The sequence below is a fragment of the Arachis stenosperma genome, chromosome 8, assembly GCF_014773155.1.
Source record: "Arachis stenosperma cultivar V10309 chromosome 8, arast.V10309.gnm1.PFL2, whole genome shotgun sequence".
NCBI classification, from domain to species: domain Eukaryota; kingdom Viridiplantae; phylum Streptophyta; class Magnoliopsida; order Fabales; family Fabaceae; genus Arachis; species Arachis stenosperma.
Window position 1 is genome coordinate 25,586,695 of NC_080384.1, and position 20,460 is coordinate 25,607,154.

General features: G+C 32.9%; 2 protein-coding genes across 4 annotated transcripts; one reads left to right on the top strand and one right to left on the bottom strand.

Annotated features, from left to right (window-relative positions):
• Nucleotides 1-9,837: 9,837 nt before the first annotated feature.
• Nucleotides 9,838-12,949, bottom strand: LOC130943514 (AT-hook motif nuclear-localized protein 3-like). Of its 3 annotated transcripts, none has more exons than XM_057871420.1 (7): nt 12,666-12,949; nt 12,057-12,551; nt 10,832-10,859; nt 10,693-10,757; nt 10,476-10,604; nt 10,246-10,395; nt 9,838-10,156 (listed from the first exon to the last, which is right to left on the bottom strand). In XM_057871420.1, exons 3-7 carry the CDS (start codon nt 10,848-10,850, stop codon nt 9,929-9,931), a joined length of 591 nt encoding a protein of 196 aa, XP_057727403.1. In that variant the 5' UTR covers nt 10,851-10,859; nt 12,057-12,551; nt 12,666-12,949; the 3' UTR covers nt 9,838-9,928. The 3 variants fall into 3 exon arrangements, with proteins under 3 accessions (XP_057727403.1, XP_057727402.1, XP_057727404.1); XM_057871419.1 differs by having other exon boundaries at nt 12,057-12,555; XM_057871421.1 differs by having other exon boundaries at nt 12,050-12,949.
• Nucleotides 12,950-15,694: 2,745 nt separating this feature from the next.
• LOC130945652 (microtubule-destabilizing protein 60-like) lies at nt 15,695-18,922 on the top strand. Its single transcript, XM_057874354.1, has 9 exons — nt 15,695-15,746; nt 16,242-16,874; nt 16,963-17,274; nt 17,371-17,401; nt 17,880-17,925; nt 18,027-18,122; nt 18,219-18,338; nt 18,468-18,566; nt 18,767-18,922. Exons 1-9 carry the CDS (start codon nt 15,695-15,697, stop codon nt 18,920-18,922), a joined length of 1,545 nt encoding a protein of 514 aa, XP_057730337.1.
• Nucleotides 18,923-20,460: the final 1,538 nt, after the last annotated feature.

The following is a 20,460-nucleotide window of genomic DNA, read 5'->3' on the forward strand; positions in this document are numbered from 1 at the left end:
GACGAATGTGGTATAATTGTCTTACTGAGTATCTGGCCAAAAACGGTTTCAAGAATGATGATATATGCCCGTGTGTTTTCATAAAGAAAACAGCTTCTGGATTCATTATAATTGCTGTGTACGTTGATGATTTAAATATCATTGGGACTCCTGAAGAGATTCCAACAATTATAAAAACTCTAAAAGAAGAGTTTGAGATGAAAGATCTTGGAAGAACTAAATTTTGTCTTGGCCTGCAGATCGAGCATATAAAAAGTGGGATCTTTATTCATCAAACAACATACACAGAAAAGATCTTGAAGAGATTTTATATGGATAAGTCACATCCATTAAGTACCCCAATGATTGTAAGATCTTTAGATGTGAAAAAGGATCAATTCCGTCCTAAAGAAGAGAATGAAGATATCCTTGGTCCTGAAGTACCATATCTTAGTGCCATTGAAGCGCTAATGTATCTTGCTAATAATACGCGACTTGACATATCATTTGCTGTGAATTTACTAGCAAGATATAGTTCCTCTCCAACCAGAAGACATTGGAGTGGAATCAAACAAATCTTTCGATATCTTCATGGGACGGTTGATATGGGATTGTTTTATCCCTATGGATCCAAGTCACAACTAGTTGGCTATGCAGATGCCGGATACTTGTCTGATCCACATAAAGGGAGATCTCAAACAGGATACCTATTTACATATGGTGGAACAGCTATATCATGGAGGTCCACGAAACAGACGATTGCTGCAACATCCTCTAATCATGCCGAAATATTGGCAATTCATGAAGCTAGTCGCGAGTGCTTTTGGCTGAGGAGTCTGATTCAATATATTCTGTCATCATGTGGACTGATTGATCATAAGATAGCTCTAACTGTTCTGTTTGAAGATAATACAACATGCATTGCTCAACTTAAGTGTGGATACATCAAAGGTGATAGAACAAAGCATATTTCTCCCAAATTCTTCTTCACTCATGACCTTCAAAATCAAGGGACAATTGATGTCCAACAGATCCGTTCAAGTGATAATCTGACAGATTTATTCACAAAGTCACTCCCAAAATCTTCTTTTGAAAGATTGGTACATCAGATTGGGATGCGCCGATTTCGAGATATAAAATAATGTCGGCAAGAGGGGGAGACTGTACTCTTTTTTCCTTGGTCAGGTTTTTTTTTTCCCATTGGATTTTTCTTGACAAGGTTTTTAATGAGGCAGTCCCCGTCACAAAGGATATTGTACTCTTTTTCCTTCACTAAAGTTTTTTCCCATTGGGTTTTCTTTAGTAAGGTTTTAACGAGGCATAATCCTAAATGGACATCCAAGGGGGAGTGTTGTGATAAGATTGAATAGGTGGATGTCCATTCTCAAGAGAGATTGAATTTAATAAAAGTTGAAAATGTTACCTTTTGTATGCCTATAAATAAGAGGTTTTTCCTCATGCAACACATACAAAAGCAATAAAATAATTCTCTCTCTCTTTTATGTTGCAATACTTCTTTCACTCTCTTTATACTTCTTTATATTTTATGTTTGTTACCTCTTCCTTGTTTATTTATTTAGTTATTTTATAACAATTGTGAGATAATCAGATAACAATAAACATGCACTAATCATTATTTTGTTAAAAAAAGATTTTTTTTAATAAAAAAGATCTTTTTAATTTTTTAACGTGTTTAACAAATTTCTAATAATAAAAATAAAAATATTAGTAAAATTAAAAAAAGATTTTTTTTTGAAAAGTTACAATTTACATCTTTTTTAAAAAAATCTTTTTTCTTAAAAAAAAAAAGATGTTTTTCATGTAATAAATAAACAAAAAATACTTTTATATTGCTATACTCAAATATAATTGATAAATAAAAAGACCTTTTTACATGAGATATCCAAACATAAAATTACTTTTACTTTTCTATAAGATCTTTTAAAAAAAGATAACTCGAAAAAAAATATTTTCTTAAAAAGCTCACCCAAACAAGTCCTTACTAGTTACTATTGCTTAATATCAAAACATCACTAGGTAGGTAGTAAGAGCATTCAAATTCAAAATTATTCATTTAATTTAATTAAATTGAATTTTAAATTTACTTCTCAAATTCGAATAAATCTAATTTAAATGATAAAATATAATATATTATTATTATTTTATTATTAAATTTAAATTTTATACATACTATTTTAATTTATTATATATTTTTATCTTATTTATATATTATTATTTATTAAAAAATATTTTGTGAATATAAAATAAAATTTATTTATTTTACCAACTTAAAGTTTTTCTTTTTTAATAATAAAATCTTATTTTTTTAATTAAATCAATCCAAACTGTAATAGTTTATAGAGGATTAGATCAGATCCGATTTAAAAATAAATTCAAACTAATTCAATTCCAATCACAATATATTATAAGTGGAAACTCAACTGCAGTCAACTTCACATGAAGTTGATAATTGAGAGCTGTTAAATGATTTGACTAAATTTTCATCTAATGGCTTTCAACTATCAACTTCACGTGAAGTCAATTGCACTTGAGTTTTCACCTATATTATATATTTCAAAATCAATCTAAATCGCACTGCTCACAAAATAGGCCATTAAAATGGGTCAAATTCATCGAGTCAGCCTATTAAGCCATTTAAATGGGTGAATTTTACCTCTAAAATTAAACTGTTTAAATTTTGGATTAAACGGGCTGAGCTCAATTAACCCGAAAAAATGACGGGTTAAATGGACAGTCCGTTTATTTTTTATATATTTTTTTTCTATATGACTTTAAAATTCGGCCCATCAACTAAAAAAATACGGTTTATTTAAGATTTTTAATCTAAAAGTAATATTTTTTGTCAAAATATTTTTTAAAAAAATAAAATAAAAGGATAAACGGGCCAGTCCGTTTAACCCATCGAACTAATCATAAATGGTTCCGACTAAAAAATTATGGTCTGCGAATAAAGTTGGCTTAAATAAGTCGACTCTAAATAGATCGAATTGACCATTTGACAGATCTACTCGCAAACACTTTTATTAACTACTAAATGTAAATAAATTAATTTAATTATGTTGTAATATCATTACATAAGTTTTTTTTTAATATCGTTACATAAGTGAATTAGTTCATAACAAAATTTGTGATAGCTAAGTATAAAAATATAAAATCATAAAACATGAATTTGTTATGTTTTCTAACCATATATTTTTTAGTAAATTAAAGATTAATTTACTATACATTTAAATTTTATTTAAAATTTAAATATTAATTAATAAAAATTTAAATTTCTAATACTTATTTAACCAAACAAGTTACCTAATTGCTCAGCCTAAATTGGTTATAAATTTCCATCTATGGGTGAATGAGTGCATGTTTTTAATGTTTTGGTATTTTAAAGGGAAAAGGAAACTGGGCCTACATAGTACATAGCATCAGCAATAATCCCCATCATGATACCAGCCAGCCCAGCAACCTGCATCAAATTAATTTGTATTAAAATCTACGCATGCATGTTTGGTACCATCAAACGGACCCATCTATACGATCATGAATCATTGAATTGAACAACAATATAAACATATTAGCAGTTTAGCGCAAATAAATTAAAAGAAAAAGAGTGGAATGTAATAAAGAACTTGCATTCTCATCAGTTTTATTTGCACCATATAAAGATATATCACATCATCAGGTTTTGATGGATACGGTTCACGAGTTGCAAATTGTGTTCATTACTTTTATAATGTCTTGTTACTCGTTAATTGTTAATTATTTGTGGTAGCTAATCAAATCTAAGGGTCTACCACCAGCGAGAATGGTGTCATTTAATTAATCCAATCTTCATCATCGATGACTCAATGCCAACGTGGCATCATCATTATTTTAAGCAATGTAATCAGTACTTTAATGATTTATATTGCTTTAATTTCGGAAGTTGATTTCTTAACCATTTTATTTTTATACCATTTTGCACACATTTTATATTTTCATTTATATTGAATACCCTAACATTTTTTCCAAAAAGGAAAAAAAAAGAAGTGCTTCTAAGAGAATTTTTCATTGTTGAGACATATCAACAAAAATAATCAAATAAACATCAATCCTTATTATCATTACTTCTGAGACAGGAAAGGACAAAAATCAAACAATTTATTCTCCTCCTTGATCTATCGAGTGAGAAATAATGTTAGTTCCCATCAACTGGCTTCAAAATAATACACTTATATATCATATATTCTTGAATTAAAAAAAAATGCATGCATATACTCTATTATTTATTTTAACCTTATTTTATTAATTTAAACGGGGTCCACCTCTCATATTGACTTCAACTAAATCTACACTAATAATTTTTTCTTTAAACAAATAATCTCAACATAACAAGATAAAACACGTAACAAAAACAACATTTGACAATTCAAAAAATCAACGAAAAAAATTAATCTGTAGTCATTTTTTATATTTACATTAATAACTAAGATTCAATACTATTCTACTGGTCATAATTTATAAAGGACTTATTAATAATTTTCACAACACTTGAATCTTTATTTTTTAAAACTCTATCAAATTTTTTATAGTCAAATAGTACAAATCTACAGAATACTAAACCCAATTATTGGGAAAAAAGTGGTGATGAAAAGTGAAAACAGAAAAAGGGAAAATTAAATATGGTGCTATAAACGGCTAATAATTTTCCAAAAATTGAAGCATATCTCATGTATATATGAGTTTGTTCATTGAAATTGCATTGCTAGGCATAAAAAAAACGGCTCAGGTAATCAGACGAGCCATGATGACCCAAAGAGATATACAAAACAAAGAACCCAATATCGGGCATTTTAACGTTGGTTACGGTTTTCGTTAGTATTCTATTTTAAGACAAGTGACATACACACACATGTAACATTTTGCGCCGTCTCCACCACGTCGTTGGATTGGATAAGTGGATAACTCACTTTTGTAATTATTCATAATTTATAGGTAAATCACATAACTAGATAAATGTGTGTGTAGTTTTTCAATAAATTAAAAAAAAATTATTTGGGAATGCCGAGAAAAACAAAAAGCACATGATCGGATATTGTTAAATAAGTAGTATTAAAGAATCAGCATATTTTGTGATTTATAGTCATTAATTAATTAATAATTATTAATACTTTTAATAATATAAAATTATTACACTTTTTTATAATTAAATATTGATTATATTTTAATAAAAGTACTAGTTTTTGAGAGTTTTTCTTATTAAATAATAATGAACATAAGGTGGATGGAGTCAAAGAGTGTGTGATGTTTTAGGAAAATAATAGTATCCCTTTTTTCTGCTTCATCATTAGCACATTATACTTGGAAGTTGGTAGTCTTCAGAATCTGATTCATTGATTGACACAAGTTTGAAGTAGTCATCTTCGATTGTTGCTATAATATCCGTGGAATCAGCTTCCGTAATGATATATTGAAAATGGATAAGTAGTGTGAAATTGTGATTTGTGAATGTGTGATCACCACTCAAATTGGTATATACAAGTTTTTGCTACTTACGTTATGGATTCATTCCATTGCATGCACGTTGCTCCCTTTTATTTCTTTTCCAAATCCGTAATTTAATTTCCACCATCCACTGATTATAATAAAGCCATTTGGATCACGGCTGTTTGTTTTGAGTTTTGACCATTGATTCCTTTTCAGCAACAATAATAATTAATCAAATTAAGAAGCCCCCAAAATTAACTCAATTAGTATAGTGTTGCATACCCTAACTTTCGATTCATAATCTATTTCGCTTTATCATAATTCATACTTTTTTATTAACCTAAAATTAAAAATAAAAAATATTATTTATACACTAAAAATTAATCACTATTCAGTCACTATATTTTGTGTATAAATATATATTTTATACAAATAACTAATTTGGTGACTATTTTTTTGTATATCCCAAAATTTTAATGTGCTGGAGTCCTTTTTAACTCCAAATTTTTTCTCCAAACATTATTATTTACTGTAACGGCGGCCTAGTAAGAGAACAATAAGTGGACTTAACAGTGAATCTACCATCCAGGGAGTGTTTTCAGGCTATGATGAAGAACCTCCTCTAAAAGAAACCTTCTAAACTCCTCCACATTCCAGTTATTGTCATTTATGTCAAAACTTGCAACTACAACATCTTTATCAATGATGGGATAATTAGGCCTAACGTATTCGATTAGAGGTCCTCCTAGATTAAGCCAGTCATCTTTCTAAAATTTTATTAGTGTGCCATTGTCAATACTATGCATGATGCCATCTTCTAAGGTATCCCACACTTGAGCAAGTACTCTCCGCAGATCAGAGCATCTTGACAGAGAATGATTCATGTTACTAAGAGTTTTGTTATCATATTTGTGCCACAGAACATCAGTCCAAAGGGTTGAGGCCTAACAAGCAAATCCCAATCAATTTTGGTAAGAAAAACTATGTTCATCACCTCCAGCTTTTTCATTCCCAATCTCTCAGCCTCCTTGGGGAGAAAAAGAGTGACCCACTTAACGAGATTGGCTTTCTAGATGCTGCATATGGTTTTGAAAATTTTACTGTGCTGCATAACAAAATTAGCTATGGGTGTAATAGTTGCCTGGAATAAGACAACTCTTCTAGCCATAAATAAACTCTTTTGTTTCCAGCCACTAAGCTTGTTCTTAACCTTGTCAAGAATATGTTTATAACTTTTAATTCGGCCTCTTCCTTCTAAAAAGTAGGCTCCCAAATATCTCCCAACTTCCCTAGTTACCTGAAAATCCCCTCTCGCTGTAATGGCTATTCTACTATTTTCCAAAATTCCTTTCGAGAAAAAGATAGTTGTCTTCTCGGGATTGACTAGTTGATTAGAGGCTCTGTAGAATCTGTCAAGGCAGTCGCGAATAACCTCTATCTACCTCCATACGGCCTCTACAAAAAGCATCAAATCGTCAGTGAACATCAAATGTGAGATTCTTGGTCCATTCCTCTCAATTCTAAAAAGAATTCATTCACCACCTTTAGTCAAATCATCTATCATATAGAATAGTCTGTCTATACAGGTGATAAAGATATAAGGGGACAAATGATCCTTTTGTCTGATGCCACACGTAGGCTAGAACTTCTCAGTGGTTTCTCCATTTTCGATAACTTGGAAGCTAGAAAATTTGACACAATGCATAATAATCTCCACAATGTTGGGAGGGAGAGAGAATTCTTTTAGGCTTTGCTCTACAAAGGTCCAGCTATGGTGGTCATATGCCTTTTTCAAGTCGATCTTCATTGCCATGAACCCTTTTCTAGTTTTGATCCCCTTCATGAAATGTATTACTTCCTCTGCAATAATAACGTTATCATGAATTCGTCTATCAGGCACAAAACTGGATTGATTAAGAGATATTCTTTCATCAATGAGAGATTTAATTTTGTTGGCAAGAATTTTCTTCACCACTTTGTATGTCACATTACACAAGGTTATAGGTCTAAATTGGATCATGAATTCTGGGTATTCAATTTTGAGAATAAGAGTTAAAAGGATGTTGTTAACACCCTCGGGGTTCCTCTAGATTATTTTCACAAAGCTAATCATAGATTCTCCAATAACCTGCCAATTTTCCTTATACAAACTAGCAAGTAATCCATTTTCACCAGGGATTTTCAACGAATCCATCGAAAATATGGCATTCTCCACATCATCTTTATTCACCACTTGAAAGAGGCTATTGGCTGTATTATTATCCAATTCAGGGTAGAAATTGATGGTGTTTAGTTGACAATCCCAGTTGGTCATTAGGTCTTCAAAAAGCTTCTAAAAACAACTGCACACATGGGCCTTCAGAGCATTATGATCCTCTATCCATATTCCATCAGCACTCCTAAGTTTTAGAATTTTGTTTCGCCTTTTCCTAATGATGGCTTTAGTGTAAAAGTATTGGGTGTTACGATCACCCTGAACAAACCAATTTTCTCTTGATTTCTATAACCAAAAGAGTTATTCTCTATCAAGAACCTCCTCTAACTCTCTGTTTAGATTACTCTCCAAATTGTCAAGAAAATCGTTACGACCATATCTCGGAAACTGTTGGATGCCTTTGAGTCTATTGAGGATGACCCTTTTTTGCTTAAAAAGATGTCCAAAGACCTTACAATTCCAACCTTTCAATTATCCAACAAAAGAAAGAATGACTTGAGATAACGGTATATGCTTCGACCAATGTTGGGTTAGGAATGATTGAAAATCGCTATGCAACCTCCACATGAATTCGAACTTGAAGGGTTTGGATTTTATAGCTAGCTGCACACCATTGCACTTGATGAGAATAGGGTGGTGGTTAGATTTGATACGCAGCAACGTTTCCACCACTGCATTGTGAAACTTAAGTCTTCATTGCTGGTTACAGATAGCTTTGTCAAGCCTTTTGAAGATACGTTCATTCCCCTGTCAAATAGGTCCCCTCCAGGTAAACCCCGCGCCACAGAAACCCAAATTTATAAGTTCACACGTCTCCATCTGATATCTAAACCTCTTTATTTGTGCCAACTCGGGGGATACTCTCCCTTTTTTCTCGTTTACTTCCTTAATATCATTAAAATTGCCACAAAGCAGCCAGTGAATATGAATGTGCTTGAAGATATTATTTATGAGCCTCCTAACTTCTTTTCTAACAGACCCTTAGAAATGGGCATAAACTATTGTAAGAAGCCATCTATCTCTCCCATCCTTAATGGAGACATGAAGTGCTTGATCATGTATGCCTATCTCCTGAATTCTTAAATTAGCGTTATTCCAGAAGAGCAAAATCCTTCCCAAGAAACCATTAGCATCAACGCTTAAGGAGAACTGAAACCCAAAATTCCTAATAGACTTGTCCACCACCTGTCCACCGCAATGAGTATTTGGATCGCTACAACATGAAGATTGTAGTGTCTATAGTATTCTCTAATAGTACTAGCAAACTTTGGGCTCACTGCCCCCTAGAATTCCATGAGAGTATGATCATAATATGATAAGAGTAAAAAGTTGAAGATACCACTCCTGGGATCAGCAAGAAAACCATATTTCTGTGCATCTGGGCTTGATCAGTCCATGTGAACATCTTCCCCTCCAAGGGCTTCCTTGTCTCTCCAGGCTAACACCACAGCTATTCCTTGTGCCATAATGTCATCAATCTCAGATCCTGAGAAGATCGACTCACTTGGGTCCGGTGGTTCCGTTTCCATAACAACATCCAAGTTGGGTTGGGGTGTTTCCATGACCATGGTCTCTTCCATCAACTCATCAGGAGAATTGTTTATGGAAAGGGAAGGATAGAGGCTGGGATTGTATGGTGCTAGTTCAACATGTGTAAGAGAGTTAGATTCACTTATGTATGACTGGGGTTTATCTTGGGCCATGGGTGACATTTGGCACAGTTCTGTTGCATTTTGTGCTGTGCGCATTAAATTCTATGATACTAAAAGTTTCAAGGCACTAATATTCACTGCAAACAAACAAGATTGTTGCTCCAGTTAGGCTCAACCTTATTTAATTAACATTCATCATTATACGGTGGACCGAGTCTCTATGTCCACTCCCATTCTTAGCTAACTCCACAAAATCAAATACATAAAACAATATAATATTAATACAACGATTCATTATTTACCCCCCTGGTAAAGTTTATGTATGCAATCCGCCATTGGCCAATGGCAGACAAAGTTTGTGTGTGCAATCAAATACTCTAGAGTAAGTTTTCAGAATCAATAGTGATATCAATGGAGGTCAAAGCACAATCTTTACATACAATGATCAATGTTCTATTCCGAAGCACAATTCAAAATTGGATAGAGTATAAACAATCAACGTACACAAAAAAAGAAAAGAAAAACTGAATTATCAATGTAATAAGCATAGTTCAAATCATAAATGGAAAACATTTGAGAAAATTAACAGAGGGCATTGGAACTATTTTCCCTTTGACCACCAGGTCCAAAAAAAATCAAAGAGACCACCAGTTGTAGAGGTGGCCATCTTCTTTTTCTTCTTATTCTTCTTCTTTTTCTTCTTCTTTTCCTTGGCGCTCTTTTCCTCATAAGTTTCAGCTTCATCATTTTTCTTGGTGCTCTTTTCCTCAGAAATTTCAGCTTCATCGGTGTTCTCTTCATTTTCTTTCTTTAAACTCATCATAAGAAGCTAAAGGAAAAGTTAAAAAAAAAACTTACAAAGTTAGTGAGTTCTATACAACACGACAGAAGTTACAAATAAGTTGCAAAGTTTCTTACAACTACGGTGTCAGCAGCTATCAATCTGTCGATGAAGATGCTACCAAACGCCATCCTATTAGGCCCAGCTAGCATGACGTTCAGCCACCAAGATGCACCATCTTCTTGACCCCAACAGTTCCCGGTCAAGGAGAGAATCTCAAAGTGTCCCTGCACAAGGATTTAAGAAAGGCATGTAAATAAATGAAATGAGAAGAACATAAATGGAATAAATGATTATTTATTTGTACCTCATATGTATCAGAATTATTTGAGTTCAGGTTGCTGAATTCTGCTGTTGATATATGTCCAGAAGCTGAAATGATACAGCAGGAATGACTGATTGATTTAAAGAGTTTCACTAGCTTCGCTTTCACATCCTGCGCCAAATTTAAAGAAAAATTAATTCTTGATTCATAATTAACAGGTGTAATATAATAAAAATTTTAAAAGTGTGTATGATGGTACCTCTCCAGGATTCACATACAACTGAAAAGGGACAGGTCTTCCCAAAGCTTCTACTTTAAAGCAATCTTCACAATAAGTTCCAAAAATAAGACTACATACTCAAGGAAACAAAAAACTTGAAACAAGAAAATATACTAACCAATTTTTTGTGTTTGCATGGTCAGGATCTGGAACATCAGAAAATCAGAAAAAATTAACCATCAATAAAATTAACTCTCAAAATCAGAAAATCAGAAAACAGCAACAATATTATTTCAGATGATCAGCAACAACATTATGTCAAATAATCAGCAACTCAGGATAATAAAAAATTAACAAAATCAGTAGTTCAATACTTAATAGGCAGCAACTCAGAATCAGTAAAGTAGTAAACCCAGCAACTCAATCAATATTATTTCAGACGATCAGCAACAACATTATGTCAAATAATCAGCAACTCAGGATAATAAAAAATTAACAAAATCCGCAAGAACTTGTTACAAATTTGCTTTGGTGGATTAGGATTAGGATTAGCAGCATCAATCAGCAACAAACAAAGCCAGCAATAATTAGGAGCCAGCAACTACAAATCAAAGCAAAACCAGCAACTACAAAACAAAGAAGTATCCATAACCAGATACGAAAGTAAAGACCAGCCACAGCACATTGAAAAATCAAAAAATTATGACCATATCTAAATTCTGCCACCAACATTCAGCAACAAACAAAGCCAGCAAAACCAGCAATAATTAGGAGCCAGCAACTACAAATCAAAGCCATTAGCAAATGTCAACAAAAAAATTAGGAGCCATCAGCAACCAGTAAACCAGTAAAAGTGTAAAACACTAGCCAAGGAGCAATTAGAAAACACTAAACAGAGTAACAATAAATTTGAAAACAGAGAAAACACTAAAACACTAATCTGGGTAATTAGTTAATTACAGATCCATCAACAAATACATTCATAAATTAGAAGAACCATGTGACTGACTATTATTCGAACTAGGTGGATTAGGATTAGCAGAATCATTTGAATTAGGAGGATTGGCAGACGAATTATTACTCAAACAGGCATTATCAGCAACTGCTTCTTGATTAATACTTCCATCCATGACTAAAATCAATAAATCATAATCCAAATTAAAAACAGCAACAGAACGGCTAGAAATCAAATAATCATCCATAAGACCATAGAATAGAATCAGTAACAAATCCATTACTCAATTTCAGAATCAGTAACAAATCAGTAACAAAAGCACATATTAGAACAGAATCAGTAACATATCAGAAATCAATCACTAACTTCAGAGTTCAGATTCACAAATCCCTAATTTCAGAAATTGCATATTTGAGTAATTTGAAATTTCAGAGTTCATACCACTAACCTTGACTGAGAGAAAGACAACGCCGACGAGAAGGACGACGACGGCGAGATCACGGCTTGCAGTTCGAACTCGAGCAAGAAGACGACGCGACTACGTGCCGAGCTAGGGGTTTCGGCCTCGGACAGGAGGAAGGAAGAGGCGCCTCCGACGGATGGCGGCGGCGGATCCGTGGAAGAGGTAGGCTTTTGGGTTGGGGGCTAGGACTGTGGCTAAGGAGGGAGAGGGAGACATCGTGTGAAGTGTGACTGGGGCTAGGCTAGCACGAATGGGTTTGGGGTGAAGTGCGAGTGTTTTTTTCTGTTCTAAATGGCAAAACGGCGTCGTTTCTAAGAACCGGTCGGTTTCCGATTCGATCCAACCGCCCGGTTCCCGGCCGGTTCAACAGTTTTAGAACGGTTTTGTGTTTAACGGTTTTAGGGAGAGAACCAGACCGTTTTCCTTGCCAGTTCCCCGTTAAACCGGTTCAACTGGCCGGTCTGATCCAATTTTCAGAACCTTGCTTAATAGGCAGCAACTCAAAATCAGTAAAGTAGTAAATCCAGCAATTCAATCAATATTATTAACAAAAGTATATAACAAGCAAAAATAAATTGAAGAGGTAGTGCTTACCGGAAGAAGCGACAGAGAGAGATGGCTTGAACGCGGGCTCAACGACGACGAACGCGACGAGGATAGGTCCGAGCTCGACGACACAAGGACAAAGACGACGAAACCGACCTTCTGGCGACGCGATGAGAAGAGCAGACCTTCGAGTTGTCACCGCCGGCACCGATAGTGGTGGGGGCTGATTGTGGCTGCTTTGCTTTGGTGATTTTCTCTCATAGGACTAGGTTCGGAAGGGGATTTTGAAATTGAGAGAAAAAAAGCCTGTAGGCTTCAATTTTTTTTTGTTATTTTTAGAAAATATCGCCCTTATTTAAGGGTGAGTAGCGAAGGACCTTCAAAAAATCAATCCAGTTCAATTGATTTTTTAATCGATTTTTCACAGAATAATTTTGAGAATTAATTAGGCCGATCAAATAATAGGTTTTTAGTTAATTCGATTAAACCAACCAATAATTTACACTAAATATATCCTAAAATTTATAATTCATAATTTATAAAATATAATTCTATAAGTGTATTAAAAAAATTAAACTTATTTTTTAATAAAAAATAAAAAATTAAATGTTAACGTAATTTATTAAAGACTTTTTATTTTTTAAAAAACTATGAATTTCTTATTTGTTGTTTTTTCTTTTCGTTTTATTAACCTAAGAATTACTGCTATGATACAGCATCATAGACACTTCAAATTGGTTTTTATGGTTAAATTAGTCAATAATTACATTGCTAAAAGAATAAGATGCAAATTTTTCCATCATAGACAATTTCTTCATAGGATCATCATAAGTTTGTTGAGGCTGCTCATACTCGTGCTCAAGAATCAATGAAACTTAGTCATTCACCAAACACTTTGTCTTAAAAAGACTCTGGAGGAAAAAAACACTTTACTTATTTAGAGTGAAATTTATGCTATGATAAAATAAAAATAAAAATAGATTAAAATATTTACAAAAAAAGTCTAGTAACTTTATCCTACAAAAGTCCAAAACTAATTTAAAGATGTTGCAAATTTAAAGAATTATGAGAAACTATTAAGATAGTTAACAACTTAAACACACATTAATGTATCTGATCTATAATTCAAATATACAAAAAAATTTTGTCAGTATCATCTACCCTCCATTAACATAATTTTTAAGGTGTTAATTTTTTTCAATCATTTTTCAAATAAAATAACATAACACTCAATTTACCTTTCAAATCTATTAATACTAGTGAATTGTCCCGTGCTATGCACGGGTATGATAAGTTTAATAAAACTCGTTTATTATGAAAACGTTTTTATATTAATAATATATGTATAAGTGTTTTATAATAATTTGGATCGTTTGGTGAGATTGACCACAATTTTAAAATTTTAATTTTTATTCTGTAATTTTGATTTTTATTGGTAATTTTAATATCTTTAGCAAGTTAAAAGATGAAGTTATTATTTAAATAAAAAAATAGTGAAAGAAAATATAATCAAGCTAATTTGGTGATGGTGCTAAAAAGAGTTGTTTTGGTATAATAAAATAAATTGAAAGAGGGCAATATTTATAATGTGAACAACCATCATGACTTCCAAAAAAAAAATCAATAATAATGAGAAAGAACATAAAGATAATCACAGTGTACAATTAAGATGATTGGCTAAAAGAAAATTATGATAGATAATTGAAATTATGAGTAATGATTGTACACACACAAAATCAAATGAAATGTACAAATTTAAGTGACACATGTAACTAAATATAAAAGAAAAAAATAATTATGTGAATAGTAAAGTACATAAAGAACTGAGTACTATGTACTATTATAGAATAGTAAAAAAAAGATAAAAAATGTATGATTCAAAGATAGAGTACAAATTCATTAAAATAAATTAGTATAAAATAGATGACAAAACATTGATTGAACTATTTTGTGTAAAATGAATGAGAAGTCACTGAAACTAATTCAATATTTCAAGGTAACAACGAAATATATAAATGTGATCAATACAACAACAATTATATACTGCGTGAAAATGTTAAATTGTGTTTAAGAATATAAATTTGAGTTATCATAGCAAGTTAAATATTAATGGATATATGGTTTGGGTGTATTGAGTTATAATAACTGGCTTTATGTTTATGTATATAGGATAATACATCTATACAAATAGTTATGTATTTATTGAAAAAATTTGGTAAAAATATATTATAAGAATTATATGATTTTTCAGTAGTATATAAATTATCGTTACATATGATATAAGAGAAATTTTGAAGCTGATTACATGAGTATGATTTAGTTTAAAATTTTATCGGTTAAAAAATTATTATATCGCTGCACAAAATTATCCGATAATTAGAATGCATCAATTTCGTAGTAGGAACTTGAATACCATGTAAGAATACAACGAAAGTTATGTATAAAGCTTCTAGAAAAAAAAATTGATAAAGAAACAGAAATTAATAAAAAAAATGAAAATGACAATTAGAGTATTATATTCAAATAAATATATCCATTACATATATAAATAGATAAAATAATGAGAAATAGAAACAAATTAATTGCCAGAAGGAACTATAGTGTTTGATGGAAGAGAAAATCCTAACAAATACTTAAAATTTTTAAATTCATTGATTTCTCATTATCAACAGAAACGTCAAATTTGACCTTGTTCTTTTCTACTATGTCATAAAATATGTGCCATCTCCTGGTAAAAAAAATTTCTGATGATGTAAACTCTTCCAACGAAGTCCCATTGTGAAAGAAGGTCCAACCTTTTAAGGTACATTGACATAAAAAATCTTATTTGGTTTTATATATTGTAAGCAAATTGAATATAAGAGGGAAAGAGGTTAAGACTTTTTGGTGAATTGAAAATAAATTTCTGGCAACAACAATAAGGTTTTGGTTGTTCTGCATGAACAGTTACATACCAAACAAAGACGCATATGCATAACTAACAACAATATTTCAAATATTACCAAAATTAAAAGACATAGATTAGATTAAATAATAAAGAACATACATAACTTGTTATCGCAAAGCATTACGAATTCATGATTGAAGCAGATCCTACACAAAGCTTCGTGCCTCCGCCTGATAGTGAGGGTGTGTCTCAAGAAAGTGAATGGAAGAAACCAATAAGAACTAAAGAAGAAGAGAATAAGTGAACGGAGAAAAAAAATGGAGAGAATCATTTTCTTAATTTTGATGAGGAAGAGAAAAAACTGAAAACAGAGAATTGAGAGATTCTCTTTTTAATTTTGAATTTAAATTCTAAATTACAAAAATTGAAATTTAGTATGCACATGTGAAGCAAACTTAAAAATAGGATAGAAAAACTTGACATTGTCATGAAATGTGAAGTGTAATGAAAATGGTTTCATGTAGGAGTGGTATGGTAATAAGGATATGATGAGTGAAGAGTGAAAATATTAATATCTTAATAAAACCTCAGAATAAATGTCACGTTGGAATTCCACTACTGAAATAACCTTCTTTTCAAGGTATCTATATCTATCTATACATACTAGAATTCAGGAGGAAACATCGCTGATGTGGAATTTTTTTGGATTTTTGAGTTTTCTTTAAAATAAAAAATAGAAAGCACATGGTCTGAGTCAAAGAAAGTGGTTTCCTTTCACATCACTCTCAGTTCCAATCTTGTGTTTCTCTTCTTCACTTCACAAACCACTCCAGCCAAGGGTTTCCGATCAAAGAATCAAGAACCCTCCAAATATTCCGAGAATGTCAACCCTAACAATAATACCACTCCATTTTCCAAACCCTTATCCAATCCTTGTGGTTCTTCTTCTTCTCCTTCTTCTTCACCTGTTGTGAAGAAATCGTGTTCCAAGTCACAGAAGAAGCCACAATCCTCGGCAGCAAAGGAGGGTGTTGTGAATTCCGTGAATTCCGTTCAGAAGAACAAGATCAGGCAGAGGAAGTTCGTTGTTGCAAAGAAGAATAAGAACAAGAAGTTCGAAGGGAGTGGTGGTGATGGTGATCAGGGTTCAAACTCAACGCTGTCGTTTTGTAAGTGCAAAGAGAGCAACAAGAACAACAAGTGTCTCTGTGTGGCTTACCAGAATCTCAGGAAGTCACAGGAAGAGTTCTTCAAGAACAAGCAAGCACAAGAACAAGAGCAAGATCAAGAAGATGGAGCTGCTGAGATTGAGAGAGTGATCATTGAAGAAGAACAACGACAACAACAAGAAGCCATAGGAGAGGATTGTGGTGGATAGTTCCAATTGTATTAGGTACCCAAAAATGGCATCACACTCACCAACCCGTTTCTGTTTCTCTCTCATTGTTCTCTGTGCAGTCTTCATCTTGGGAGCTAACGGAGCCTCACCGTCCCACTCGCACAACGCTGCCCCAGCCCCCGCCGTGGATTGCTCCTCCCTGGTTCTAACCATGGCGGATTGCTTGTCCTTCGTCACCAATGGCAGCACCACCACCAAGCCGGAAGGTAACTGCTGCTCCGGGCTCAAATCGGTTCTGAAAACGGCGCCTCAGTGTCTGTGTGAAGCCTTCAAGAGCAGCGCTCAGTTCGGCGTCGTTCTCAATGTCACCAAGGCCCTCGCTCTCCCCGCTGCATGCAAAGTCTCCGCCCCTTCCGCTTCCAACTGTGGATGTCAGTCAAATTATAACTTCCTTCTTCCTGTTTTCGAATCTTCTCTCAGATAAAGTTTTCATTTTTATGTGACTTTTTTTTGTTTATTTTTTGCAGTGTCTGAAACACTTGCCGCCGCTCCTGGTATGTTTCTTTCTCACTTATAATCCATTTTTAATTTTAGATTCTTAGCAGCATTTTATGGAATATGGATTTGTGGGATTTAATTGAAATTTGATTCGATTTGTAAAATGAAAAGAAGTTTGGGAGGGGTCACATGCTTAGACATATATAAGAGGAGCCATACCTGATTTTGTAGTTTTATTATTTTTTTTTGTTGTTAATTTTTCACGGACTGTGGATAATGGAAAATTAAACGTGATTTTTTTTCCTCTATAGTGTTTTCATTCTATATGCTCTACATGCGTTCTGATTTTTGGGTACCTAATACAATTGGAACTATCTACCAATTAAAAACAGAGAGACACTTTGGTATATCTACCAATTAAATGATATACAGATGTGTGTTCAAAATGATATATATGTATCTATGTTATACTACTTATTTAATAGTAGCATTTATCTGTTTGTGTTGATGTTTGTTATACTTTTTATTCAAACTGCAGTGTATCTAACAGGACTTCTAATGGAGGTAGAAGAAGCAGAAGAAATGTAAGTCTTCTGGATGCTTACCTTTTTTGAGAAAAAAAAATGAAGATTTGATTCAAATGAGGGTTTTCTAAATTTGAATTGAATGGATTTGCTTTTTTCAGAGTTTGGAATCAACTAGCACCTTTGGGGGAAGCAGGTGGAAGAAGAAGCAGCAGCTGAGAGTCACCAGCCAAAAACCATTCAAGCTAAGAACTGAGGTAATGCCTATTCTGATGCAACAAATTGATTGATTGAATCAATTTTCCATTGATTTTTGAATTGGATAATAACATGGATATTGTAATTCAATGCAGGAAAGGGGGAAGGTGAAAGAGGAAGAATTTGTGAAGAAGATACATGAAATGATGACAGAGGAAGAGAAGCAAAGGATACCAATAGCCCAAGGGCTTCCATGGACAACAGATGAACCTGATGTGCCCATTTTGCTCTCAAAATCTTGTGTTCAGTTCACAACTCATACTTTTTCCATTTCAGTGACATGCTTGCATTTGCTGTATAGACTGTATTGAGTTACTCAACTATCTTCTGTGCTAATATTTCAGTGTTTGGTAAAGCCTCCTGTCAAAGAAATCACACAGCCGATTGACCTGCAGCTTCACAGTGATGTGCGGGCAATGGATCGTGCTGAGTTTGATCATCAGGTACGAACTCTTATTTTCATTTTGTTTAATTTTGCTTCATTAAGTGTAATATTGTGTCATGAGCAGCATCATTGTAAATTCTGGATCCATATTTCATAGATTTGTCGCTACTGCAAGCATCTTTCATTTTTAGAAAAATACAAATCGGTAGACAATAGAACACTGTTTGATAAATGTTGAACCATTCATGAATCATGTAGGTTGCAGAAAAATTGAGTTTGATAGAGCAGTACAAATTGGAGAAGGAGAGGCAACAAAAGGTACTTCTCGCCGCAACCATCGTCGTTGAACTCTTCCATGCCGTCCGCCTTCGATACCCCGCCAGTGCATTGTTTCCGGTTTGCCGCAGCCACTGATGCTCCACCTACTCCAATGTGATTCAGAGGCTCCTGAAGGATTATTCTCCAGTAGAAAAATTATCGATTCCGACACAAAGTTTCATGAGTTTTGTGAGGAGTTCTATCGGTCTGTGAAGAACAGGGGAGTGGCAAATTCGGGGATTGATGAGGCTGAAAGTTGAAGACCAAGGTATGGTGGGTTAATTCTATCATTGATTTCCTTTTATGATCTTTTCCTTTTATTCAAAATCAATATCTCTGGAGCTTTATATTTCTATACAAAAAATTAACAGAAGATAGCTAACAATTTTTTCTGGGTTAACTGCATTTTCTTTTCTCTACCAATTGAATCTAATTTGCTATGGTTATTGTGGCTTGTGTTTTGCTTTTACATAAATATTAGGAATTATGTTGGATTATTTATCAGAGGTATTACCATATTAATCATTCTTGCATGGCTTTATATCAAGAATTATGAGGAATCTATTAGTTTTCTTTCAAATGCCTTCTCTGACATCGATATCAATGTATCAATATCTATTATAAGATACTAGAGATTACAGATTAAATACAGTTGGATATAAGTTTTGTGTCTTGGAAGGCAATTTTCTTTTATTTAAGTGAAAGAGCTAAATCAGATCATGGGTTAAAGGTCATTTCATTTATTTAAATATACTAATATATCACATTAATTGAGATAAGTATATATGAATAGTGTACTTTCTTTTTGAATGAGAATGAGAATATCATACCCAGTATCTCATCAGCTATGGCTAAGTGAATAGCCTTTTGAAATTTTTAGTGGTTGATTGCTGTGAAATTTAGGATGAAGTCATTCTTAGGGTAACTGTTTATTCTCAGTGTTCAGAAGTGTTCATGTAGAGTTGTCAACTATAGTTTAGGAGGTTAGGACAGTTAAGGTAGGTAGTTTTTCTCTATAGATACAAGTTCATTTTGATAGAAAGTAACCTTGAAAATTGTGTAGTTGATGTGATTGGTTAGGTACACGTTTATTGAATTTTATTATTGTTATGGTCTTTGGTGTGAGAGAGGATTCTGTTCATGTGATTTCAAGCATGTATGCTATTTATTAGGTTATGCAAAGTTGTTTTAGATGCATTAGGAGAATGTCTTCATTCATTCTTTTCATATTGTACTTCACTTTTTCTCTCTCTGTTTGACTGAGAAAAGAGTTTCATCCTTCTCTTCTCCTCATTTTTATAAAAATATTAAAGAAGAATGTAATATGGTTCTGTCATATTCTCCTATTGTTTTCTTTAATTTCAGCTTCCTCTTTGTAATTTTATTCAATTTCTTGAAATTTCATCATGTTTTGGTGCTTTGGGATCTGTATTCGGGAGCCATGCATAGATGACTTTGTGATTCCCACAACTTCATTGATTTATTGCTACAATCATGTGATTTTGATATGAATGTGGTTTATATGTTCATTTTCATTTATGAATAATGTAGTTCCTTCATATCATCATATGTTTTACTATCTATCTGTTCAAAATCAGTTCTTTTATATATCCTATGTTTTTCTTGATAATTAT